This window comes from Heteronotia binoei, chromosome 14, assembly GCF_032191835.1.
Source record: "Heteronotia binoei isolate CCM8104 ecotype False Entrance Well chromosome 14, APGP_CSIRO_Hbin_v1, whole genome shotgun sequence".
NCBI classification, from domain to species: Eukaryota; Metazoa; Chordata; class Lepidosauria; order Squamata; family Gekkonidae; genus Heteronotia; species Heteronotia binoei.
The window spans coordinates 26,327,371-26,353,743 of NC_083236.1; the positions used below are offsets into that span (position 1 = coordinate 26,327,371).

At 44.8% G+C, this 26,373-nt stretch overlaps 2 protein-coding genes across 2 annotated transcripts in view; one reads left to right on the forward strand and one right to left on the reverse strand.

Annotated features, from left to right (window-relative positions):
- The window catches only part of PRSS54 (serine protease 54), a 12,933-nt gene extending 2,593 nt beyond the window's left edge, over positions 1-10,340 (reverse strand). The window contains exons 1-3 of the mRNA XM_060254338.1: positions 9,801-10,340; positions 5,590-5,656; positions 4,963-5,137 (exon numbers count right to left, since the gene is read on the reverse strand). Coding sequence (XP_060110321.1) covers positions 4,963-5,137; positions 5,590-5,656; positions 9,801-9,833 — 275 coding nt within the window. The 5' untranslated portion in view covers positions 9,834-10,340. The remainder of the gene's footprint in view (positions 1-4,962; positions 5,138-5,589; positions 5,657-9,800) is intronic.
- Positions 10,043-14,387, forward strand: GINS3 (GINS complex subunit 3). Its single transcript, XM_060254339.1, has 3 exons — positions 10,043-10,364; positions 11,889-12,122; positions 13,709-14,387. Exons 1-3 carry the CDS (start codon positions 10,188-10,190, stop codon positions 13,937-13,939), a joined length of 642 nt encoding a protein of 213 aa, XP_060110322.1. The 5' UTR covers positions 10,043-10,187; the 3' UTR covers positions 13,940-14,387.
- The last annotated feature ends 11,986 nt before the right edge of the window (positions 14,388-26,373 follow it).

Consider the following 26,373-nt stretch of genomic DNA (forward strand, 5'->3'; position numbering starts at 1 on the left):
CACAACAGAAGTGCTGTGATTGGTGATGTGTCACCTGTTGAGCACCTGTATGCAGAATTGTGAGAGGGAGAATTAAATGATGTCCAGCGGAGGATGAAATCAAGCAGTTCTCACAATGTGGTTTTTGCAAGGCAGCGCACACCTTCCCCTTTGCATGCAAAAAAATCCTGCTTGGTAAACTGCTAGTTTGCAGTATAGAATTGGACCTCAGCCACACAGAGGACAAGAATCAAGTTGATGGGGAGTCCCCAGAGCAGAAACACATTGTCCTTGTGCAAATATCTCCTTGTCTGTGTAACCAGTTCCCTTTAAAATCAAGTTAAAATATTGCCTTGGTGTTTAAGGAAAAAACCAGAAAAGATGCTGGAAGATATGTTAACGATTCTCTAAAGTTTATACTGAAATAGCAGTACGTAACCATTATCTTTCCCTGCACTGTTTCTCAATCTTCCCTGGGATATCTACTTGCCTTCCTGGGGAAAATGTATGGATACCCTGCATATTTCCCTCAGAGGAAAATAGAGAAATAGCAGAATGGGGCAGGGGTTGCATTATAAACAAAAAACTAACAGACGAAGAATATTAACCTCTCCATTACCAACAGCACACAATGGCGGCCCTTCATCATGCTAGCCATAGATTGAGCCAATCAACATCTGGGAAGTGCCAAATTACTAGGATGACAGCTTGCTCACATTCACAAAGGACAAGTATACAACTTGGAGCTTCCTCCCAAAGGCTGTACATGGGAAAGGCCTGAGATCTGCTGCAGATCCTTCAGGCCATGAGCACATTTAATGTACATTAGTACATGAGTAACATGAGCATTCCTATTAAGAATCTCTGAGAGAGGAAAAGGGGTTTTGCAAGGAAGAGGGGGGGGGGGACAGAGGCTGCAGGGACTCCCCACAAGAACAAATGGACAGGAGGCGATCTAATGGAATGGGGAATGAGAGAGAGAGAGAGAGACGGGCCAGACTATGTGCCTAGAACCTGTCAAGCCCTGCATTACTTAGGAGGGGGATATCTGAATGACTGTCTTCTCCCTAGCATTCTGCCTGGGAATTAACATCAGAGGCAGAGGCCCTTCTGACTGTCCCATGAATCAAGAAGCTTCTCTTGTGAGCCCACATGACAGGGCCTTTTCAATGGCAGCCCCACAGTTGTGGAACAGCCTCTTCAGGGAAGTGCACTAGGTCTCCTGGCTTTTGACCTTCAGGAGGCAGCAGAAGACAATTTTAGTTGGGACTGTATTTGGCTAATTTAGTTGTTATTTATTGGCAGTTAACTGAGATTTTTACTGCCTTTTTAAATAGCTGTTTTATTTATATTGTAAGCCACCTTGAATGCTGCAAGATACAATGGCAATTAAAAAAAAGATAATAAATGCAGCTGTCTAATGGCAAACCCTGTTTTCTGCAAGTCTGGAACACAACTATAAATCCGGATGGAAACAGATCAGAAAGCAAGACTTTCACACCACAGAACAACATCCTGACGACCACTGGGACGAATCAGAGGCTGAGCAGGCAACTTCTGCACACTCTTCAGGGCCTGCAAGATCCCTTCCTGTCCTTCTCACCCCAAGCCATGTGTGGCACTTCAGGGCTTCCCACTCTGTAGCTAAGTACTGCAGGGGCTGAGGGGAAAGGCACTCTATAAGTGCTTCAAAGAGAGCTCTGATGCTGCTCCTGCAATCCTCCTCTGCTTTCCCAGGAGCGGCACAAGCTTATCAGTCCCCAGATTTGCTTCCAGGCAGAGGGTTCCCAAGGCGCAGAAAGCTTCTGTGATGTGCATGAGACAGAGCAATAAGCAAATCTAAATGGCTGGTAGGTCACTCTCAGAATACTTTGTAACAAGGGTTGCCAACCTCCAGATGGGGCCCAGAGTTATCTCAGAATTCAATTTATGTCCAGATTACAGGGATCAGCTTCCCTAGAGAAGATTGAAACTTTGTATTCCCCCCCCCCATTTAAAAACAAACTTTAATGCTTACAATTACAACCATGACATGTCCGTACAGTTTACATAGACAAGATCAATCTAATGTTGGGGAAACTTTGGAAGGCGGGATCTATGGTCTCATATCCCTACAGTGCCCTCCCCTCCCCAGACACCACCCCAAAATTTCCCAAGGTGTTGCTGGCAAACCTATTTGTACTCCTCAGTTGCATTTCACTTTTCCCTGCCCCCCTCAGTCCATCCAGCCATGCCTCCTTGTGGGTTTTCTCACATTTTATTTATCAAAGCATCCCCTGGGCAAGTTGCAGGCTCTCAGCTGAAATAGGTTCTTGTGGTGAAGGACCAGCGGCCTCACTTATTTTGTGTGCCACATTGTGAGAGCAGAATGAGGAGAGGGAGATGGGCAACGTTTCTTTCTGAGCCCAGTTAAAAAATCATCAGGCTCAGCTATAGTCCCAGGTATGTAATTGGGAAGAGAATGAGGACCCAGTGCTCCTGACCTGCCCGACTCTCCCTCCAGCAGACAGAGGGAACAGCAGCTTAAAGGCCTCATTGGGGTGTTCTGTGAGATTGCCCTCCCTTTTGCTTTGTACACCGCAACTGTAGAAAGGCAAGCGCTGGAGGAAACTGGGCAAAATAGTTTTCCAGGGTGTGTGAACCCACAGCATGGAGGCAGGTGCCACAGAAGTTATGTGCTGGAGAGAAAACTGAGACCCCTTCCCAACTGCCACAAGTACCAGGTAAATGGAAAGGGGTGTGTGTGGCTGTGGCAGTGGGAAGTGACAGCACAGGGGTGAGCTTTTCACAAACCAGGCTTGGGGAAGTTCAGGCTTGGTTTTAGGCAGATGTGGTTGAGGAGAGAAAGGAAATCACACTTATCACTTGTTATAAGTCCTTCATACTTCAATACCTGGCTACTGCTAACAGTTGTGCCTGTGAGAACTGAGTCAGAAATTATGTGTCAACTGGGCCACTTTTATTCAACTATATTAAGGGTGGAAAGGAATTCTGGTCGCATTGCAGATTATTCAGGCCCTCCCCTTTTTGTCTAGCTCCTGTACCTGAGAAAACAGTGTGATTAACTGAGGTGCCTACATCATCGCCCTACATCCCGGCATCTCCATGCTGAAGACCACTTGACCAGTTGTACTGCTGTCTGTCCTGCAAGTTGGAAAATCACAGGAGCCCTGGGAGGAAGACACAGCTTCTGCAGGGAGGAACGTGTGCTTTCCTGCCGGAGGCTGCTGCTTCTGCCAGCCTTGCTGGTGGTATGCGTGGCACTGCAGAACTACCCCACTCTGTGAGGTTCAAGGACTGCCTGTAGAGAAACAATGACGTAGGAGCTGCAAGAGGGATTACCCATGGCTGGGTGCCTGCCAAAAGACACCCCAGCCATGCTCCCCCACCTCTGTTGGGTATGCAGTGACCGAGTAGTGCCCCCTGGTGTCTACATCGGGGGAGTCTCCTGTAGAAGGACAAAAGAGGTAGGCAGCTGCATTGGTTCACAGCACAATCAAAAAATGGTGCAATTTTTTTAAAAAAATTAAGTCTACTCAAAATAACACAATGAGCAAGTTTTTGAGTTCTTCAGAACTATTCATCAGACGGGGTGTTCCAAGACACATGGTGTGGGGGGGGGGAGGGAATAATAGTTTAATTTTTGATTTTAAGTAATAGTTTCTAATGTTTTTCTTACATTTAATTTTGTAAGCTGCCTTGGGCAGGTTTCTTGGAGAGCCAGCACATTCCCCCACTAGATAAATAGATAAATCTTTCAGGTCTTGATCTCAAGGCCTATGTAGAAGAGGTTACTTGGACATTCAGACAATGCTTGTCCTTCTGCAGGAAGGAAATGCATTGGGACAATGTCTCCGCCTGCTATGCGTTCAGTTGCCATGTGCTTTGGTTCTGATCCTTGCAAGGGAAAAAAAAACCCAAGTCAGAATCCAGCCAGCATTAACTGCAAAAATATGTGTCCTCTTCAAGGAAGATGTTGCAATAACTCATTTAATAGGAGGGAGAAAGTTGTTAAGTTGTTAATTGAGGGAATAAGTTATTCCCTCAACTGCAGGGAAGGAGGATGGAGTGGCAGACAACATTTGCCTATGGGTATCTGAGTAGACAGAGAGATTGATTATGTTTGCAAACATCTCTGCTGGCTGGTATGGGATACTTGTTCCCTGAGGAGCTGAGGTCCCTGGTAGGTGTTTTGGTCCAGTCAGCCCTGAAGAGAAGCATTTATCTTCCCTTCCAACTTTCTTCACATTGCCTCTTTGTTGTTTGGGCAAACTGCCCTTTTGCTGAATTCCTCACCAATGTGCTCACGGTGCTTTAAAGATCGGGACAGAGTGAATCAGCCCCAGGTAGTGTGACCCTTGACATATCTATGATCAATATTCCTTTGTTGGGGCTTGTTTCTTGACGGGCAATTTAATTAGGCAAAATCCTGTCTTGCTTAGGGCACAGCTGGGTGGGTGGCTGGGAAGCCATCAGCCAAGGCTTTCTGTTGATTCTAATTGGGAGTATTTTGACGTCCATCAACTTTCTTGCAGGCATAAAGCACACCATCATGGGTGGGACTAACCTCTGGGTAAGCAGAGGACTCGAAAAAAAAATTCTGCTCCTCCCCTGCCATGACTTCAGCTCCAAGGATTAATTAATTAATTGTCATATGGCAGTGGGCATAGTGTAGCCAGGAGATCTGAAACCCTTGCTACTCTCATGAGCAATATCTCTTTGGTGTCTGCCTATTCTGGTGCAGCATTCTACCAGCAGAGCAGTTCAGCTACATTCAGTATAATGCTTTGTGCTGCTAGCAGAGGAGAGTCAGTAGTGATCCTGCCCACATTCAGTTTAGAGTAATCGAAGGACAGTGTCACACAGTAAGAACTATTGCTAATTACAACTTACTTTCTTCCAGAGGGTACTTAAGGAAACTTGATCACATTGGCAACAGTTCAGCTGAGTTTGTGTTTTGTTTGCTTAGACTCTTTCACCTACCTGTTCTGGAAACTGGAGGCCACACTGACTATCCAGTACTCGCTCAGGATACATCCGATAGCAATGTGCTTGTTGTGAAGATCGCGCAGTGAAACCACCCAAGGGAATTCACCTGCAGCTACAAATTCTTGCTTGGAATTTGGAAGGGCTACAATCTGTGAACCACAATCTGCACCTAGGAGGAGGAATTGCGGTGTTTGAACTGGCTGATCACATCTGACATTATTAATGTGGATTTCCACATATGCTTGGGTTCCCATCTCTGCTACCTTCTGTCCCCAATTCTTTTCCAAGGCCTTTGTCTCCATAATTAGGGTTGCCAAGTTGCCAACCTCCAGATGGGGCCTTGAGATCTCCTGGAATTACAACTGATATCCAGATGACAGAGATCAGTTCCCCTAGAGAAAATGGCTGCTTTGGAGGTGGACTCTAGGGGGCTATAGCATTATCCCCTGCTGAGGTCTCTCCCCTCCCCAAACCCTGCCCTTCCCAGGCTTCACCCCCAAATGTCCACAAATTTCCTAACCTGGAGTTGGCAACTGTATCGCCACCTCTCTGCCAATCCCTAGAGGGCTCTCTTTTGGATGCCCAAAATTCTGCAAGGCCAGCCACAGGTGTTTCACTCACCAGTTAGAGAAGAGGGCAGGATAGACAGGCACAGGAGAAGCAGGCCTCCTCCCACATGATGATGCCCCTGTCAAAAAGAGGCAAGATACAGTTATTATTATTTATTGATTTAATTTCTGACTCGCTCAGTCCCTGCTTATGCAGGATTCTAGGTGATATACAACATATATTACATAAAAACAGTGTAATTAAAAATACATGCTACAATAAATTACAAATACACTTAGAAGAATCCAAGATGGCATAACTATATAATTTCTTCCCATTCTGGACTGCACCGCCACCTCATGGGCTGGGGAAGAGGTGGAATACATAAATCTAGGAAGAAAAGGAGAGAGTGCCACACGATGGAAACCGTTGCTGCCCTCAACCAAAAGCCTGGCTGAACATCTCTGTCTTACAGGCAGAGATATCGCATTAGATCCCACATGGCCCTGATGGTATTCAGCAGAGAGTTCGACCAGGTCGGGGCCAGGACCGAGAAGACCCTGGCCCTGGTTGAGGACAGCCAAACATCTTTGGGACTGGGGAACACCAGCAGATAGTTATCTGCAGAGTGTGACACTCTCTGGGGACGTACCAGAGGAGGAGGTCCCATAGATACATGGCTCTCAGACCACTCAAGGCCTTAAAGGTCAACACCAAAACCTTAAACCTGCCTCGGTACTCCACCAATTGACACAGATGTCCCAGCACTTTTGCCTGTTCTTCTGTCATCGGGCCTGACTAGCCTCCCAGGAATGGAGCAACAGGAAGGGAAGCATCTAGGAAGTATCTGCCATTTTCCCAGTGGGCATTTACCTCCACCCTGAAATGCTTTATTTACACGTTATATGGCTATACAGCAACACAAACAGTCTGTCTCCCTTCATATAATATTTCAAACTGTGTTATTTGAAATCCTGGGCATCACTGGAATTTTTCTTACTGGGATTCCTCGTGGACAAAATGAATAACAGCAGCAGACCACCGCCCATGAAAGACAGCAGGCCATCCACTGCCAATCTTCCCCAATAACACACAGCCACAAGGAAATGTGGTTGTTCTTGTCAGTATATCCAATCTACAGGCCACAGCTAGGTCTAGATGATCTAAATGACAGCTGAACAAGCTGGCATTGCTCCAGGTTGCATCAGCCAAGATGATGTAATGGGGTAGTGCTTAGTGACTCAGCACTAAGCTGATTGGATACTGAATTGTATAAATGTGCTATATGCCTGTGCTGAGTGTGGTGTGTGTATAGTGGATGTGTTGGCGGAGCACTTTGTCGGTCTGTATAAATATTGTAAATAAACCTTGTATATAGTTATCTTAACAGCAACTGTGTACAGTCTTCCTTCTGCAAGTCTCGAGAAGACCCCACACTAAGCGCAAACAGTTCTATGTCATTCTGCCAGTTCCAAGAGATGAAAAACTAGCTGTTCTGGCAAGAGCCAAAAATGGACTGAGCATGAGTGCCAGAAAGTGCCCCAGAATCCTTTGCGACACATGGGGGTCCAAGGCATATGTTCCTTGAAAAGCCATCCACTGGGGAAGGGGGATGAAGGCAGAAAGTGCAGACACCGCTATCCCTGTCATCTGGTCTAATTGTAATGGTGTGGCTTAATGGGAAGGGGTGTCTCTCCTCCTATTCTAGGTTGAAGCATAAACTGCTCACTGTGACCAGTATAAATAGAAGGTAGTGAAGGGAGGTTCTGTTGTTCCTTCCGAGACAGTGCTCTGGACCAGTTAGCTTCCTTAGAAATTGTATTGTATGATTCTTATTTTGTCCCTTCTGAAGAGCTTTTCTCTCCTGCCAGCCTTTTCCATCTCCAAGCTGTTCTGCTAAGAGCAAACACATCTTTTTATGCCTTCTTATACCACAGGATTCTTGGCTCGGTCTTGTGACATCTTCCTTCCTGCCATGATTGGGCATGCTACACCATCTGTGTTCTGCCAAGGATGGCGCTACATCATAAGTCAATATTAGGTCACGGTTGTCATGGTGCTTGCAATTCCTTCAGATTGTCCTTCATCATTTTATTGCCGCATTCTTTCCCATTTGTCAAACTGTTCCCCTTGTGTTTCTTTCTAAACTAACTCCACCTCTATGTACAGGATCACAGAAGTCAAAGAACATGTCTAGGAAGGCACTTCTCCCTCATCCAGGAAAAATTCCTGGAAAAAGCAGTATGGGTGGGATTTGACCGCCTTTCCCAACATCAAGCCTTTGTGTCCTGTAGCCAGTTCCTCCACTCTTTGTGTGCCAGCAATGAGTTCTCTTAGATGGCTCTCCTCTCCAATCAGCTCATTCTAGGACCTGTAACAGTGCCTGTTTTGTTGTGGACTGGAAGATGGAACTGGTGTTTTTTGTGGGTGGGGGATTAACTGATTTCCTATGGAAGCCACAACCCAGCACCCTAATCTCAGTCTCCTTCCCCTGCTGGTTTGTCACTTGGTGGTAGTTAGTAGCACTAAACCATCTTCTGTTATCTAAGTATGCCCTCTTTAAAGCCAGGAGCAGTTGCCCAAGAGTTTTAACTGTTGCTTTTGAGAACCTTCACACTGACAACACAAGCGTATAGGAACCCTGAGGATTCCAGAATGTCCAGTTTACTAAAGTTCTGTGTGGCTTTCAGATGATGTGTTCTGTCTCTGTGGAGGACAAGACTTACATTAATCCATTTACTGAACTATAATTTAAAAAAATAGTGCCATCTGGATTCTTGTATCTGTTCTGCATGAAAGACTTCCGCTTTGCATGCAAGACTTGCTACATTTTGAATTTCAGTGCAAGATGTTCTGATTTTTTTCCTATGGAGTTTCTACGACCATACAGCTTTCTACAACCATACAGTTAATTGCCATTTTTTTAAAGTTACAGTGTGTACTTTGGCATTTTTGTTTTGGATATCTTACATAGGTACATATGAAACTACCCATGACTATTGAGTCAATCAGTCAGAATTGTTTACTCAAACGGGCAGAAGGTCTCCAGGGTCTTAGGCAGAGGTCTGTTACATCATCTCCTATCTGATCCTTTTCTTAACCAACCATGCTGAGGATTGGACCAGGGACTGTCTGCAATTTACATGGTGGTTTCTTTTACTTTTATACCAAGTTGCACCATTGGTCTATTATATTAAACTTGTCTACCTTGACTGGCACTGGACTTAGATCAAGCTTTTTCACATCACCTCCTCCCTGATAGTTAAAAAAATGCTGGAGATGCTGGGAATCAAGCCTGGCACCTTTTACCAGGGCTGGATCTAGGGTGGGGGCAGAGGGGGGTGTTTGCCCCGGGTGCCACTGGAGGGGGGTGCCAAATTGGGTATGGAGTCCTTTCTATTCTATGGGCCCATAAGGTAGAATGGGCCCATAAGGGGGCGCCATTTTTAAATTTTGCCCCCCCCCCCCAAAAAACCAAAACATGTAGATCCGGTCCTGCATTTTACATTCAAAGCCAATGTTCTACCACTGAACTACAGTCCCTTATTTAGGCTGCCTTGAATGCAGAGCTTTTTTTGAGCAGGAGCTGGCTTGGTGTCAGGAGGTGTGGCCTAATATGGAAATGAGTTCCTGCTGGGCTTTTTCTACCAAAAAAAAGCCCTGCTTCCATGTAATTGGGTCACAGGTCTATGAAGGCCAGTACCTATCTGATCTAACTTGCAGCGGCTCTGTAAGGTCACAGGTGGTGACCTTACTGACTTTGATGGACCAAGGGTCTGATTCAGTATAAGGCAGCTTCATATGTGGTGGTCTTTCACACCACAGCCTGTCCAATCCCTTTAACTGTAGAGCCTCGAGATTCAGCCTGGGACTTTCTATATGTAATGCTAGTGCTCTACCGCTGAGCTATAGGCAGTCACAGCTGAATGATTGACAACTAGATGCACAGCAGATCTCCCTTTCCTTCCCCTCTTTTCTGTTTGCAATTCTGACTGGAATTGTTTCTGCCAAGTAGCCCACTGATCAAATGCTGTGAGCTCTAGACAACGGAAGTCTGTGACAGAATAAAATCTTAGAACAGTTTGATTCCAGTGGCGCCTTTAAGACCCACAAAGTTTAATTCTGAGTATAAGCTTTTGTCTGTATGTACGCTAATTCAGAATCTAAAGAAGTGTGCACGTACACAAAAGCTTATATCCAGAATTAAACTTTGCTGGTCTTAAAGGTGCCACTGTCTGGAATCAAACTTTGTTCTATTGCTTTAGACCAACACGGCTACTCACCAGAATAACAGTCTTTAACGTGCCATCATTCATTAGGATTTATTAGAATCCAGGAAAAGCCACCAAATGGACTGCTTTGTTTTGTCAGAGGCGTGTCGTGGGTTCTCCCTCGGCAGACACGCATCTGACAGCATGACCACAGAAGTCTGTGCCAGCATAATATCTTTTTTTTGTTGCTATGTCTCCCATACGCTTGTTTATGTGACTAAACACAGACTACGGAGACCGCTCACCCTCTCGTGGACCGGCCACCTCAACCAGGCCGTGGGCGTTCAAGTGCTTCCCAGAGTGAGCCTCATCCTCTCTGCGCATGCGTCATTCCCGGGCGGGGAACACGAAAGCTCTTTACCGCCGGTCTTCGCTTCGCGCTCTAGCCGCGGCAGAGCTATGGGGGAGGCCTACATGCCGGTGGAAGCCGGGCTTGGCTGCGAGGAGAGTTTCCTCTCCTTGGGAGACATTCTTATGTCCCAGGAGAGGCTTCCGTGCCGCGCCGAGACCGCTCTGCCGCGCCTGGCCGCTGTGCTTGGTAAAGCCGGGCCCGAGCCTCTTGCTGCTGTCCCTGAGGTAACGTGGATGCTGATGGAAAAACTACATCTCCCGGTTGTCCCCTGGTGGAAATGATGACGTTTCCATCCGGGTTCTCTAAAAGGATACCCGCTGTGTAACAGGGGTTCTTGGATTAAGGGTTAAATTGCTGCTCGCGCGGAACTGTGGGGGCGTGGCCTGGCGTGCTGAATGGCTGCTGTCAACGCTCTCCGCCTCGGGAGGGGCGGGGCCGCACTTTCGCAGTCTGGATGGTAATAAAAGGCGCGAATGTGTGTTTAAATTGGGGACAAAGTAAATAGCAGCTTTTTTGGTTTGAAGGAAGTTAAGCTGACTTTGACAGTTTATTCAGGTTTTGTTTATGATGAATTAATGTTACATGCAATAAAGTCTGGCTTAGTTTGAGTCCATTGGCATCTTTAAGACCAACAAAGTTTAATTCAAGGTATAATCTTTTGTGTGTGTGCCTACTTCTTCAGATACAGATGTATAAGCTTTTGTGTAAGATGTAAACTTCTTAAGTGTGCATGCACACTTCCTTGGATAAAACTTCATTGGTCTTAAAGGTACCACTGGACTCAAACTTTGTTCTGCTGCTTCAAACCAACACATTTACCCACCTGAATCTGTTTCTAGCATTCTATTTTGATTGCGGTAAAGTCTACTAGTCATGGTGCCAGTCCTTACCAACGTTTACAGAATACCCCCCCCCCCCCCCGTGGTTCTGCGCCCAACTAAGAGAGGTTCTGCTGATGCAGGGGTTTCTTTGGGGGAGGAATGGTGTCTGAGATTTCTCCCACAGCTTTCACTTTTCCACTTAGTTGCAAGTATTACTTTTACAGCAGTTAGCATGTATCTGAGTAATTAATGCATGGTTGTGTCCACATTCATTGGTAGAATTCCTAATAACATTGCCTCTGGTGACATAGCAAATTAAATGGGCTTTTGATCCAGTCCGAAATGCAAAGTAGGCAAACTGGTAATACAACTTAATATTAGGGACTGCTAAACCTCTTTTTTTTTGTTTCATCTTGTAAAACTTTGAATCTGACCTTTGGTTTCTTGCCACTCCATATGAAAGTGTTTATCTGTTTCTGCCAGTCCTTTAGGTAGGATCTTATGTATCTCAATTGGTAACATTTGAAATAAAAATGAATGTTCTACCCAAGACACAGCCAAATCTCATGAGTTACCAAAGTGACCACAATGTAGCAGTGTGGAAGTTCCTTGGAATATGTTTAGTGAATCTGCTGCCAGTCCTCTGGTCTCTGTATAATCTTAATGTGATAGATTTTAGAGTGACTTGGAGAGGAGCTGTGACTGAGTGACAGAGCACCTGCTTTGCATGCCAGGGCCCCACCTTCAGTCTTCATCTCCTAAAGGATCAGGTCGTGATGTAAAAGCCATCTACTCAAGACCCTGGATAACTGTTGCCAGTCAACCCAAGATAAAGCAGGCTTCGTGTGCCTCTTGGTAATATTAAAAATATTTAAGAATGTTGTTAATTGTTCACTTTTTATCTTTCCTATTCTTCATGGTCTGCAGGGCACAAAGCTGGAAATTCCCCTTTGGCTGGCAAAAGGCTTATATGACAATAAGCGGAGGATTCTTTCTGTGGAACTGCCAAAGATTTACAGGGAGAGCTGGCGGACGGTGTTCAGTGCAGACGCCAATGTGATTGACCTGCATAAACTGGGGCCCTTTTACTATGGATTTGGCTCCCAGTTGCTGAATTTTGACAGTCCTGAAAATGCTGAAATAGCTCAGACCATATTGCAGGTAAAACTCTGAACTGGGCAGAAAATGGCCAGTGCTTCTTTTTGTTTTCTGTTTACCTATTTTGCTTTGCCTGTGTTGGCCTCCCTATGTCCTACTTGACTGGGACACTCGATGTTATGTACTCAAACTGTCTATAGTGTTACAATGGAAATTGTGCAGTTTTGGATATTATGGAGCCCAGAAAAAGAGAGATTGTTATATTTTTCTGATGCAATGCATTCTCTCTCTCTTTTCTACTGATCCAGCTCCCATAAGTGGGCAAGTGCAATATTTGGGGGTGGGTGCTGCATTTGAAAGACTGCACATTTTTGCCATACTGACAACTGTCTCTAGTGGCAAAGTTAAGTGAAATAGATTGAAGTATGTCTAAATCTGAAAGTACATTCTCTTGATCCTAGAGGTTCAGTCCTGAATATAAATGTAACACTTGGCTGCTTGTATACATCGAATGGTTAGAGAAGTTATGGATTTCAGACAGTTTCCCCTTCCTCCAGTTCCTTTAATGTACTGAAAGGGTCATGCTGCTCTTTTTTTCCCCCTTTCCCAAGCAGCTTTTGCAAGATCAGTTTTATTTGGAAGTATGGAGAAGGGACTACAGAGTTGGAGCAGCCAGGATGGGTTGTGCTAGTCCCAGGTATAATAAGTAAAAACCAATTGGCTGCTACTTCAAGCATCTTGCACAGTGGGGCTCTCTTTTTTCCATGCCAGCCTTCCAGGGAGCCCCTGTCTCCTTCATTTCATCTGACCAGATTCTTGAACATGTTCAAGAACTTTCCCAATTTTAATTTTATTATTTATAGCCTGCTTTTCTCCATAGTAGGGACTTTACAATATAATTACAACAGAAGTAAATGGGGGAGGGTGGGTTCTGAATACAGAACAGGTCCTGGTTGCTCACTATATTTCTCTGCAAGCAGATCTCTCCCCCCACCCCCCGCTCTAGACTATAGTCCTCAGGCCAAGAGCACTTCAGTTTGTTCCTCCAGGCACAGCAGGAGAGCTGAAAGCAACTGGAAAAGACTTTTAGGAGAAGGCTGGGCTTAAAAAGAAATTTGAAGACCATTCTGCAAAGATGGATCCTTCTTGGTTCTATGTCCTGGTTTTACTGTCACAGGAGAAGCATGTACAGATGCTCCAAAAGCCATGGGCTTTTTTCTCCATTGGGATAGTAAGGTCATGCCAACAGGAGCAGAATACAGTCTCTCCAACATGCTCTGGGATGAATTATTCTACCATAACCACCCCTTCAAAAAAGATGATTGTTCTGGTTCCATATTGTTAGCTTTGGGTTGCCACTGGAATTCCTATTGTCCCTTCCTCTTTAGAGTTTTTTTTCCTTTTAACTTTTGTAAGTTTGTTTTAGGTTTTTTAATTTTGTATGCTGAAGTAAAGACCTAAACCTGAGAGGGTCCTCCCAGCCGGAAGTGGCTTCCAGTGTTTTCTTGGTATTTTTCACCCTGCTTCTTACAGAGGAGGTGTTTATCTTTAGCTGCCTACTTTACTGCTTGCTGGCTAGAAAGAAACTTTCTGGTAAAATCCCCTTTCTGTTCTTCCATTCTAAGTAGTAATTTTTTTCCTCTTGTTAGACATTTATTGGCCGTTTCCGTCGCATTATGGACTCATCTCAGAATGCTTATAATGAAGACACGTCTGCATTGGTGGCCCAGTTGGACGAGTTGGAGAGAGTTTTATTTCAAGTTGGCCAGAAAGGTCTAAATGACTTCCAGTCCTGGGAAATGGGTCAGGCCTCTCAGATCACAGCATCCAGCTTGGTCCAGAATTATCGGAAGAGAAAATTTACTGACTTGGACAACTGAGAGCATGGAAAACATTAAACTTTCATCCAGAACATTTTGCCAAACTGTATGGTCAATTTTATACCAGTGGGGGACATATAGGGAAAATACGTTCTTGTACTATGATTTAAAACTAATTCTGGTAACTTGAGACTTAGCCCAGAGTATATTTCTGAGAATCCTGCAGTGTGTATCTGTGTACATCCCATGAGGATCAGTGGGATCAACTCTGCTTCACAGTTGAACAGATACAAGCAGTACACACGTGCCACCTTGTAGATCCATCAACATTTTGATTATTCTAATCCAAATGTGTTGTACTCTTTTAAGGAGGGAGTCTAGAAATGCAAAGCAAAACTGCTGAGTTTGATGTCTCTGGAAATCATTTGTGGGATAAATTAGTTGGGGAAATCATTGTACTTCTATTTTGCTTTAAGTACCAGTAAAATGTCTTTTGATATGAAGAAAAGTTAGTACCTAGAAGTTTTATTGTGACTCTTATCTTCTCTGAATGATGTCCTCAGCAATGACTGCGCTTAATCATAATTAATTTAGTTGTCCTTACTTTCTTTGAAGGAACAGCCTGAACTGTAGGTTTGTGAATGGAGCAGGCATCTCTAGCCAGATTTCTTAGCACTGTGCCATAGCTACTTTTGTCTGTGCTGCTTCCTTCCCTGTAATATTTCCAACACAATTCCTGGACCAAGTTCTTCCTAGGAATACTTACCTATAGGATTTTTTGCTTGTTACTGGCACTGTCAGATCAGTCCTGCAGTTTATATACTGCTGTGTAAAGCTCAAGACTTTGAGGGAAGTGGTTATCCCAGCTGAGTTTTCTGCACTGGTGCCTGATCATGTTTTCAGACAGTCTGTGGCATCTGTGACTCACAGTGCTATCCTATTTAAAGCTGTTCCAGTTGAAGCCTGTAGAAATTAGGTAGTCAGACTGGAATAACTGTACATAAGATTGTACTGTGATTGTCTTAGATGAGGAGACACATTACCATGGAAACCTGTCTTTAAAATCTGTGCCTGGGTGCAGAGGACCGGAGATGAATGTTGAAAAACACTTGGAATTGGAACTTGCAAGCCTGAATGGGAGGGGATGTGGCTCAGTGGAAGAGCATCTGCTTGGCATGCAGAAGCTCATAAGGTTCAAATCCTGGCATCTTCTGTTAAAAAGGAGCAGGCAATAGGAGAGTAAAAAAAAGATCTCTGGCTGAGACACTGGAGAGTCACTGCCAAAATGTGTGCCAACTTTTAAACACTAGAGGACATTTCAGAACACCCGAGCTTGATTTAGTGTGCACACAATGGTTGTATTTTTTTAAAATCACCCAAGTGTGAATTCTGCAGGAATTTGTAAGATGCACTGAAAACTAACACTTTTGGGATGTCAGTTTGCACAACAGATTACTCGGACCATGTGGCATGCAGAAAGAATACAGGTAAACACCTTTGCTGGGCACACAGCATTTCAGGCAAACTATTGTTTAGGCAGTGAAAAGTCCAGGTCAACTTTGGTAGAAGCTCAGGAGACAGTAGAAAGGTTGTATGTATGTGTATTTCAGTCTCTCTCTCACACACACAGATGAGCACAGAATTTTTAAAAATATTGGTAGTATGTAGATCAGGGGTGTCAAACATGTGACATGGGGGCCAAATTAGGTCCATGAAGGGCTCCTATCAGGCCCCCAAGCAACTGGCTGTCATCTGCTTCCTTCTCCCTCTTTCTTGCTTCCTTCTATTTATTATTTTATTTATTTATTTATTTTGTGATTTCTATCCCGCCCTTCCCAATGAGTGGCTCAGGGCGGGTTACAACATAGGAGTCTAACATAAATAGGAATTAAGTGTAAAACATTTAAATTCAAACATTAGACCATTTAAAACATTAAAGCATTTAAAACATTTAAACAGTTAAAACATTTAAAACATTTAGAGGCAGCGAACATCCAATATAACTGCGCGCAGTTTCTTATACCAGCTAGTCATAGGCCAGCCGGAAGAGGGTTGTTTTACAGGCCCTGCGGAACTGGGTAAGGTCCCGCAGGGCCCTCACCTCTTCCGGCAGCTGGTTCCACCAGGAGGGGGCCATAGTAGAAAAGGCCCGGTCCCTTGTCGATTTTAAGCGGACTTCCTTTGGCCCGGGGATGACTAGGAGATTTTGTGTTCCCGATCTCAGCACTTCTGCATCACAGCTTGCTTTTCCAGGCTTGCTCAATCGCTCAGGGGCTACAGAGCAAAGCCTCTATTTTCTCCATTGGCTGAGGCTCCTCCCTTGGGGAGGAAGAGGGGGAATAGCTTCCTTTGCCAGGCTGTCTCAATCGCACAGCAGAGCTACTGAGTCAAACCTCTCTTCCTTCTACTGACTGAGGCTCCTCCTCCTCCTGGTCCCCTGGGGAAGGAAGGAAAGAGCCAGAGCTTCCTTTGCTCAGTTCCCTGGATTGCACAGGAGAGATATAGAGAAAGCACGTTTAAGACCAATGAGTGCTAATGTTTTAAGCATGTTTTATTTAAAGTTTTTAAAAAATCTTTGTCTCTGTCCTTTATAAAGTTTATATTTCTGCTACTTGGCATTACATTTTATGACACATATGACCCGGCCCAACAAGGTCTCATTTATATCTGATCCGGCCCTCATAACAACTGAGTTGGCACCCCTGATGTAGATAAGCGGTTTGAATCTGATTTAAGTTTGGTCATTGCTCTGAAGCAACACTCACAACTGGTGTCTCCCAATAGTGCTATAACAATGGATCGATCCTCTACTTATAATACTGAAAATGTTTGAGTTGACTTATCAAGGCAGAAAAAATAATGGGATTACTTGTCATATAGCAGAAATGGAGAGAGGAGATGATAAGGAGTGGATTCAATGCATTGTTTTGCTAGCAAGATCGTTAGTGGGACATAGGAGTCTAAAAAGGTCCGACTCGGGCTAGCCTGATCTCTTCAGCTCGCAGAAGCTAAGCAGGGTCGACTCTGGCAAGTATTTGAACAGGAGACCTACATGGAATACCAGAACCAGGAGGCAGGGGAGTCTTTATTCAGCCATCTCCCTAAATATCCTCCATGTCCCCAGCAAGGGTCAGTTACCAGAGGTCACCATGACCTCCAAGTGCACACACGCATAACAATACAAAAAAAGAACGCTTGCATTGCAGACTTGCCAGAAACTAGTGTATCATGACATCCTTCCAAGAATCCCAAGAGCTGCAGTTGTTGCAATGAGTGTTCATTATTTATATAGCATGTTTTAGTGGACAGAGTTATTTACAATCACTGATTGCCACAGTCACCTTTGAGGATAGTAATTTATCTCTGATTTGAACGTCTTACAAAGATGCAATCCTAAAGTATGTCAAAATTACATTTTGCCAAGCTTTCTAGTTTCTTGGAGCTTGTTCTGGCGGTTACGTAGTTTACCTCATCAGTGAATACATAACATTAGGAGGATTTGCTCCAATGCCCTTGTTAAGCATCATTTTCCATTTTGTTCCAACTCACTCAAGCTGGAGAGAACCTCCTTCAGGGTATGAGTGGGATTTTTTTGTGCCTGTAAGGGATAGCCTGCAAACCTTATTATTCTCATGTACATTTGCTGTGCTCCATAAATATATTAGGGCAGTCATCTGACAGAGTTTTGAGGATTGGTTATCTGCCCCCATATTTAAGTACACTCAAATTAATGTACATATTTCCAAAGCCTTGCTGTGTATTTTCAGTGTTCCCTCTAAGCTGTGGAGGGTTGTGAGAAAAAAATTCTACTTGGTGAGCCAAAAGAGCTACTAGCATTAAAGTTGTAAGTGAGCCTATGTTTGACTAAAAACGAAGATTAGTTTTTTAGAAGATGATTACCATAACCTTGTAAAAATCTCAGAATGGATCTGCTTGCCATAAGCCGTGACTCTCCTCCACCACCACCAATAACTTAGCTCTGCTTGGTGATGGCTCTTTCTCAGGCTGAGCATTGCAAGCTCTAATCCTGATCATACCCGGATCCTGAACATTGGGCTTTCTGTATGTATGGCATTTGTGCCACCACTAAGTTACAGCCAATCTTTGTTACAGCTAGTGGGTTTCTTATGGAACTAAGGCTCCTAACAGACACCTGCTAACTTGCTTTCATGTGTCAGCTGGAGGCAGATGACAACAAGTGTCCCTCTTGGAATTATGGTGGCTTTTGATTAGAATTTCCTTGTTGGTGGTCCTGGGTTATAAAGTGGGCTGTAGCCAACACTATCTACTGCTCCTTCAAATTGACTGCTCTGGCTTTGGGCTGCTTTTTCTGCTGCCCTGGGAGGTTAGGTTGCTGCTTTACTTTAATCATTCTCAGAGATGAGAGCTCTTCCCACCTGAGCACCTTTTGTTGTCAAGTGCCCTGAGCACTGGATGGAAGATCTGGAGGCCTTGCGCTTCCCAGAATGCTCTTTGCAGACTCCATCTCTGTCATTTGACTTTAGCCCCTCTGTTCCTTCTGGAGGCCTTGCATTTCCCAGAATGCTCTCTGCAGACTCCATCTCTGTCATTTGACTTTAGCCCCTCTGTTCCTTCTGGAGGCCTTGCATTTCCCAGAATGCTCTCTGCAGGCTCCATCTCTGTCATTTGACTTTGGCCCTTCCGTTCCAAGGAGAGCCAGAGGGCTGGTGCAAGGGAAGCGACCCTATTTGGAGCTGGCTCCTCATTCTACACTGAGAGCCCCAGGTGCCAAGTACGCCTGGCATGTTAATTGGCAGTGACAGTTCATTTTATTATTTCACATGTCTTTATTGATGTCAGGCGGGTGACTCGATGCGAAATGAAGGTCAAACTATGTCCTGGGAAACTTCCACCCCTGCTCTGGCAAGGGTGTGATGCACCATGATCAAGATGAGCCCTTCCATTGCTAGAGAGGGGCCTTGGCTATTGCTGCCTAAATCCCCACTTGCTGCTTCCACAGAGTCTTTTCCCAATCGAGATAGCACTATGACAAGTGATAAAGCATGCAGAATTTTGAGAATCTCTGCTTTTGTATCAGCATCTGCTATACAGGAAAACAAAGACAAATCTATTTTATAAACTTGAGCTGAGAGACTTCTGATGGCTTCCAGTTTGGAGACATACATGCTCAATCCAGCTTCTGGTCCCTGACCACCTGCTTTCTCCACCCCCTTTTAACCCATAATATTATTTAGAAATCTGACCACAGTCGCAATGGCTCCAAGCATTTATTTTGCCTCATGGCAGCAACAATGACAAAAGGGCAGGGCTGCTTGAACTCACTCTGGTTTATTTACATAGATATTACATAGAGAGCCAGTTCGGTGTAGTGGATTTTGTGCACAGACTCTTATCTGGGAGAACCGGGTTTGATTCCCCACTCCTCCAAATGCACCTGCTGATGTGACCTTGAGTCATTCACAAGTTCTCACACAGTTGTTCCTCTCAAGAGCAGTTTCTGTCAGAGCTCTCCAACTCCCCCCACCTCACAGGGTGTCTTTTGTGGGGAGGGGAAGGAGATTGTAAACTGTTCTGAGACTCCTTTGAGTAGTGAAAGGTGGGGTATAAATTCAATCTTCTCTTCTTTTTCTTTCTCCTCCTTGGAGAAAAGCAGGATATAAATGTTTAAATGCAATAAAATAAACACATAGAGTCACTTTATACCAAGCCAGCCATCTTTCTATCAAGGTTAATACCGTCTGCTCTGACTGGCATCAGCTCTGCAGGGTCTCAGGACTTTCCTACCATCTAACAGATGATTCTTTGAACTGGAGTTACCAAGGATTGGACCTGCAACCTTCTGCAAGCAAAACAGAGCCTGTGTCGCTGAGCCATGGGCTCTCCTACTGCTTCTCAGAAGAGTTAAAGCCTTCCACACGAGAGGAAGTCCAGACCCAAGTGTCCATTCTCAACTAATGTAGGTAGAGCAGAAATACAACTTTGCACAAAATAAGTGTGACAATTTTAAACCAGGGGAATCTTTTATTCTGCTTTTTCTCCAAGGCATTCAAGGTGGTGGTGACGGGGGGAGGGGATCCTAAGGCAGTCCTCTACAAAGCACAGACTGTCTGCTTTAGCATCATCAAAGTTGCTGCATTGTGTATGTTTGAAATTAAGTCTTTGGGTAGCCATAGAGTACCATGACCAGTTAAACTCAAGTTTGTCTTTGCAACTTAAAAAAAAATTATTTAGTTAGTTCATTTTTATTCCGCCCTTTCCCAGATGGGCTCAGGGTGGATAACATTTAAAAACAGCAATTAAAACCAATCAAAGTAGACAATACAATTTGGCAGTTCAGTTGGGCACATCATAATATATTAAACATAGATAGTATAAAATCAGTATTGCAGCAGAGGTGGTGTCGTAGCATATGGTCAGCCGATGGTTTGCTTAACCCACAAAATTCAAGAGTATTCATGAACAGCAAATGGTGAAAACAATTCAAATTATGACATCTACCTAAATTCAGAATTTTTGCAGACGGAGTCAAAGGAGGAAGATTTGCTTGAGAATTCAGCTTTGTTGTCATTGCCACCATTTCAATAAATTTCAGGTGTAATTGAATGTGATGCCTAGCAAATTGAATGTGATGCCTAGCTGGGCACATGGGGATTTTTTATGCTGGGGAGTCAGCTGCCATTGACTTTTCATTCCAGTCATTTTGTTGACTTGCTGCAATACAGCCCAGATGGTGACTCTTGAAAAAAAAAAAAAAATCGCCCAGAAGTAGGTTGAAAGCAGCCGGGTGAGTCAGTCTGAACCAACTGGGCAGCCTTTACCAGAAAAATTATCTCTCCCAAACTAGGCACTTTGGTTCTGGAATATTTAAATTGCAGATTAATTTAGGATAGACCACAGACAGCAAATTTCTGCAAATGGACTCTCTCCTTACAGACCTGATGACCTTTGTAAGGGAGAATGTGGAATAGATTTAACCCAATTAAAAATAACAAGATTTCTTTTTCATAGGATGAATTACTCAATTAAGACAATTCCCTCTGAAGGAAACTGAGAGTCGGTGTGGTGTGAGAGCCAGTGTGGCATAAATATGGCTAGAGAGTCAGACCAGGATCTGGGCAACCCAGGTTCAAATCCCCACTCTCCCATGGAAGCTTGCTGGGTGACCTTGGGCCAGGCACATGGTCTCATCCCTAATCTACATTAGGGATAAAACAAAGGAAAACAGTATAATCCTCTTTGCGAGAAAGGAAAAAAAAATTAGTAAAGGTAGTCCCCTGTGCAAGTACCAGTCATTTCCGATTCTAGGGTGACGTTGCTTTCATGTTTTCACGGCAGACTTTTTTTTATAGGGTGGTTTGGCAATACCTTCCCCAGTCATCTACACTTCCCCCCCAGCAAACTGGGTACTCATTTTACTGACCTCGGAAGGATTCAAGGCTGAGTCAACCTGGAGCCGGCTACCTGAACCCAGCTTCCACCGGGATCGAACTCAGGTCATGAGCAGAGCTTAGGACTGCAATACTGCAGCTTTACCACTATGCACCACGGGGCTTTTGGGAGAAAGGCAGGGTATAAACGAAGTAAATTAAAAAAAAGAATGAAGACACATATCCTTTGGGAAACACAATTGTTCTGACACCAGTTCTGTCCGATTCTGAGTAAGAAAAGAGGCACTTTTCCTATGCAGTGCTCCATACCATGTATCCTGCAATAGCAATAGTAACAGACTCTGCCAGTTATTTGCAACCTACCTGCTGATTTTGCATAATTTATTTTGCTTCCAAAAACCATGGTTACATGATTAAGATAAAAGGGCATAGCAACTGGGAGAAATGGGCAAAGGAATTAAAGCCAACCTGGAACAGGAAAGTGGGGTAAGGTCACAAACCAGCTAGGAAACGGATGGGGAGAGCTCATCCTATTAACTGATGCAGTCCAAAGATTAATGCAAGCTGTCAACAATTCAGTCAGAATAGAGCTAAACTGATGTTGTGTGTAAACAGGATGTTATCTAGCTAAGCTGTAACAAATTAGAAGCCGATAAAGTTTTCCAGGGCTAGAGTGGGTGGTGTTTTAGTATAATGCTGTGATCTGTAGTCTTGTCATTGGCTGATCAATACATTCGTTTGAAGATGTGCTGTTGGTCATGCATGCACTAGTTTGATATTGTATGGCAAAATTTCCTGTCTTTGTTCTAAAAGTTGTGAGCAGAGACAGAACTGCCATCTTTAGCTTGTAATCATTTAACTGTTAAGAAGTAGCTCTGAAAGCTAGATTGTATTTCTTTTTCTCTGAATGTATCCCCTTTCCATTTTCTAGATAAAAATCACTTTCACTTTAAAGCTGAAACACACACCAAATGGCTCTTATTTATTTGCTCTGCTTAATTTACACAAGTGGAGCCCGTAAAGCTACCAAAACATCTTGCTGCTGAGCCAGGAGAGGGGCAGAGGGAGGACTGCAGGTCAGATCTTACAAGGGCTTCCTTAGGGGAAGTATTTACTGCCTACTTGGTAGCCATGGGCACCTTGCAGTGACAGCTTCAGTTTGGTGGCTGAGTCCATGTGAGTTGCCTTTTGACTATCTGGTTGATGCACAGGACCCTGCCTGTGTTGTCATTGTGCACCTCCACAGGCAGTAAAAGTGAGCAAATGGGAGGCACAGGCTTTGCCATTAGAAGGAAGCAAGAAGAAAAATACTGAGTGTCCCACACAGGTTGGTGGTTGTTGTGTCCTGGGGCCATTCGGCAGGGTTCCTCAGGTGGACAGGTCTCCAGGATGCAGATATTATTAGATGTGGAGCACTCCCAAAGCCCCAGAATTCAGGCAGAGGGTGGTTTATCCACCAGAGTCCCTCTCACCCATCATAACCTCTCTCCCCTGGCTGGCTTGACATTCTCTCTCAGTCTGCAGATGCCTGCCAGACTTCTGAGAGTCTCACACTCTTCCTCTCCAGCTTGGGCTTCTCTTTAAATATCTGCCATCCCATCCTCCCCCTAAGATAGCTGACTCCCCCACCCCACAGGTGTTGTGGTGTTAGTGTGGCCTAAAGTGTCGGAGAATATGCCTGGTGTTTAGTATCCAAGCAGATTCCATGGCGAGCGTGGCAGGGTGTGCCTTTGCCTCCTTTGGTAGCTCCTCCAACTCCATGGAAGACCTCTGTCTTCTCTGTGGCCCCTTGCATCTTTTCCCAGTGTTTGTGCCTGAGACCTCCAAGATTCCTCCCAGTAGCTGCTCATCTGTGTTGGGGGTCAGGTCTTGACCCAGTTGGCCCCCCACCTCCTGTTTGCTCCAGTAAGAGGAGGGGGTTCCACCCTTCCTGTCTGGGGACCTCCTGAATCCCTAGGTCTGAAGGAGGCATTGGAGTCCAGTAATGTTCGGCTCCTGTGAACTGTTATGATGGCCTACAGTGGGAGAGCACAGCCTAAGGGTGGTAGTGGTGGTCATGAACAGTTGATTATTCTTGTTTCTTAGGGAGATCAGCTAGACACAGGCCACTGGCTCCACAGTGCCCATGCAAAGACTCATTTATGCCCGATTCAACCTTTGAGAACAAAGATTGGCAGGGCCGGATTAACAATTAGGCCAAGTAGGCACTGGCCAATGGGCCCCCATGCCTTTAGGGGCCTCGGGCCAGCTCTCCCCCTCCATTTTTCCTCCCAGCCCACATGCACAGCCAGCAACTGAGCTGTTCTCTGCCCGACTTGCCTGGTGCAGCTGCTGCTGGTGGCGGCGCCAAGTTTGCCTCTCTCTGCGTCTCCCCCACAGCTTAGTAAAAGGGGCTTTTAAGAAGGTGCCTGCAGGTTATGGCAGGGCAGGTGCTTTGACTCTGAGATGATTTGTGAGGGGGGGGGGCCAAGATTTCGACTGCCTAGGCGGGGCCTCCACAGGGTTTGTTCCAGCACTGAAGATTGGTGAGTCACCTAAGGCAGCAGCAGCCAAAAGTCTGTTCCAGCAAGCGAAGCTGTCACTTCAGCACTTTGGACAGATCCCCAGAGAGCTAGGGTCTGTTGCGCCTTGGGCAGCCTCTAGCTTTGGTGCTCAAGACTTTGTGACGCTTTAGTTTGTATAACTGTGGTCCAGTTTGGGAGAACATGGCCACAAAGGAAGAGCCATTAGCACTGAAAGGGGGCTTAATTAATGGCCTCTGATAATGATGTCTTAGCTGTGCAATCCTCTCCCAGTAACAGAACTCTGGGCATGGACCTATGATAACACACATTATTACTGCCAGCAAGGAAGTCCAATGTTGGACTCTCCCTGCCAAGAAGCTGTTGGACCTTGCCTTGACAAATCCACTCTCACCCTCCTTTCCCCCCCTGTGCCTCCTCAAAGGTCTGTCCCAGCTGCAAAGGCTGGAATTCCTTGTTCTAGTCTCCTCCAGCTCTTCAGGTACTTGACCTGACTCTGATAGGTTATTTCTCTGTGTGGCTGCACATATCCTGACCAGGACAGCAACAGGAGCTCTGGTTGATGTCACCTGCACCAGAAATCACTCTGTTCATCAGGCCTCTCTCCCCTCCTTCCTCTTGAGTCAGCTCTGCACGGATGACTCAGCCCAAGAGCTGCTTTTACTTCACTGCTCTATTCATCTGCTGGAGGGTAGAATGAGGAGCTCCCTTTGGTTTCCTTCAACCCTAAGCACGCTGCCTTTGAATATTTCCTATCTCTCTCTCACTTCTGAAGTGCCATCAAGTCACAGCTAATGAATGGCAACCTCAGGCTTTCAAGGCAAGTGAGAAGCAGAGGTGGTTTGCCATTGCCTTCCTCTGCAGAGCCTTCCTTGGTGGTCTCTCTTCAAAGTACTGACCCTGCTTAGCTTTCAAGATCAGGCTATACTAGGGGTGGCCAAACTGCAGTTCAGGAGCCACATGTGGCTCTTTCGCACATTTGTGCGGCTCTTTCACACATATTGTGTGCCCTGCTGGCCAGGCTGGAGAGGGGATTTCTGTCTTTAAATAACTTCTTCAAGCCAAGTCAGCTGGCAGCTTGGAGAATGCATATAAAGTAAATGTTGCTTTCTTTCCACCTCCCCCATCTATTTACCTTCCTTCCTTCCATCATTTGACATTCATGTCTTGCAGCTCTCAAACATCTGATGTTTATTCTATGTGGCTCTTACATTAAGCCAGTTTGGCCACCCCTGGGCTATACCATGCCACCTTCCCTCTCCAGGGACACTGCTAGGGAGGATTAATGCAAAGAACAGTTGAATTGCTGATATACACATATAAAAGAACAAGTGGTGCTCTAATGCAGCGGGGTGATAAGAAAGGTCAGTTGCTGTGGCTCAGTGGAACAACACAGGCTTTGTAGGAAGAAGGTCCCACATCAAGGTCTAAGTACCACTGATGAAGGGAGAAGCGTGCATGGCTGTAAATGAAGTGTCTGTGTTTGTGTGAAGGAATGAGAGACTGGGAAATAAAATGCATAGTTTACAAATCAAATCCAACTTCACCTAGTTTATTATTTTGATCCCTGTAGCAAAATGGGCCAGCAGCTCCACGTTCATTCACATTTTTTTTAATTTATATCCCGCCCTCCCCACGGAAGCAGGCTCAGGGCGGCTAACAACAAAAATGCAATACATACATTGAGTTACAACTAACAATATAAACCTACAGATAATTAAAACACATTCATTCACATTCTGCTAATGCTCTGCTAATCACGTTCTGCTAATGCTCGTTTGCCTACAGAGTGGACGCAGGCAGGCTACTCTGCTGCCAATGGCTCTACCACTTACCTTACTTCCTTTTCTGCTGCTGCCAACACTCAGAGCTTTTCTTTAAACTGTCCCCTGAAGATGCAGTATTTGCTTTATTTATTGTAAAGCCCCAATTTAGTGACAAGTCACTTTCTGCACAATTTCCTGGTATGTGAGTAAGAAGCGTGGGAGGTTAACAAGATATGCTTAACCAGCTGCTTTTAAAAGAAACAATTTTATTATGGAAAAGCTCCCAATCTATTCAAACCTATATTTCCATTATCAACTGTTTTCAGCAAACTCAGCAAGTGGTTGATTCAGAATTCAATACACCAGCTTCATGCATATTTCTCTGCCATTTAGATGAACTGTACCGTATCTCGATCCTCAGACACAGCCTACACTGTGAACAGTTTCTGTCTTGTGATATCTTTTAACAGAAAAAACCGCTTTCTAATGCCCCTGCCTTCATTTTGCCCATTCCCCTACTTCCACCCCACCCTGAAGGTTCTGAAAAACTGTCTTAGCAAACAAAAAAAAGTAAACCAATAAAAGCCATCTGCGGTATGCATTTTCTCTGTGCTTCATTTATCATGGTTCTAAACCTCCCATAGAGAATTGGCCATCTTTATTCTCCCTTTCAACCTTCTTTTCATTTATTCTTTCATTTCTCATGTTGGGAATAAAAAAGACAGCTTTCCATTTACACCTGTGCCAAACTGAACAGCACTCTGTCAATGTTCCCAACCTGCTCAACAATGCCTACATCTCTCACTAGGGTTGCCTCTTTCTCTATTCAGTGGCAT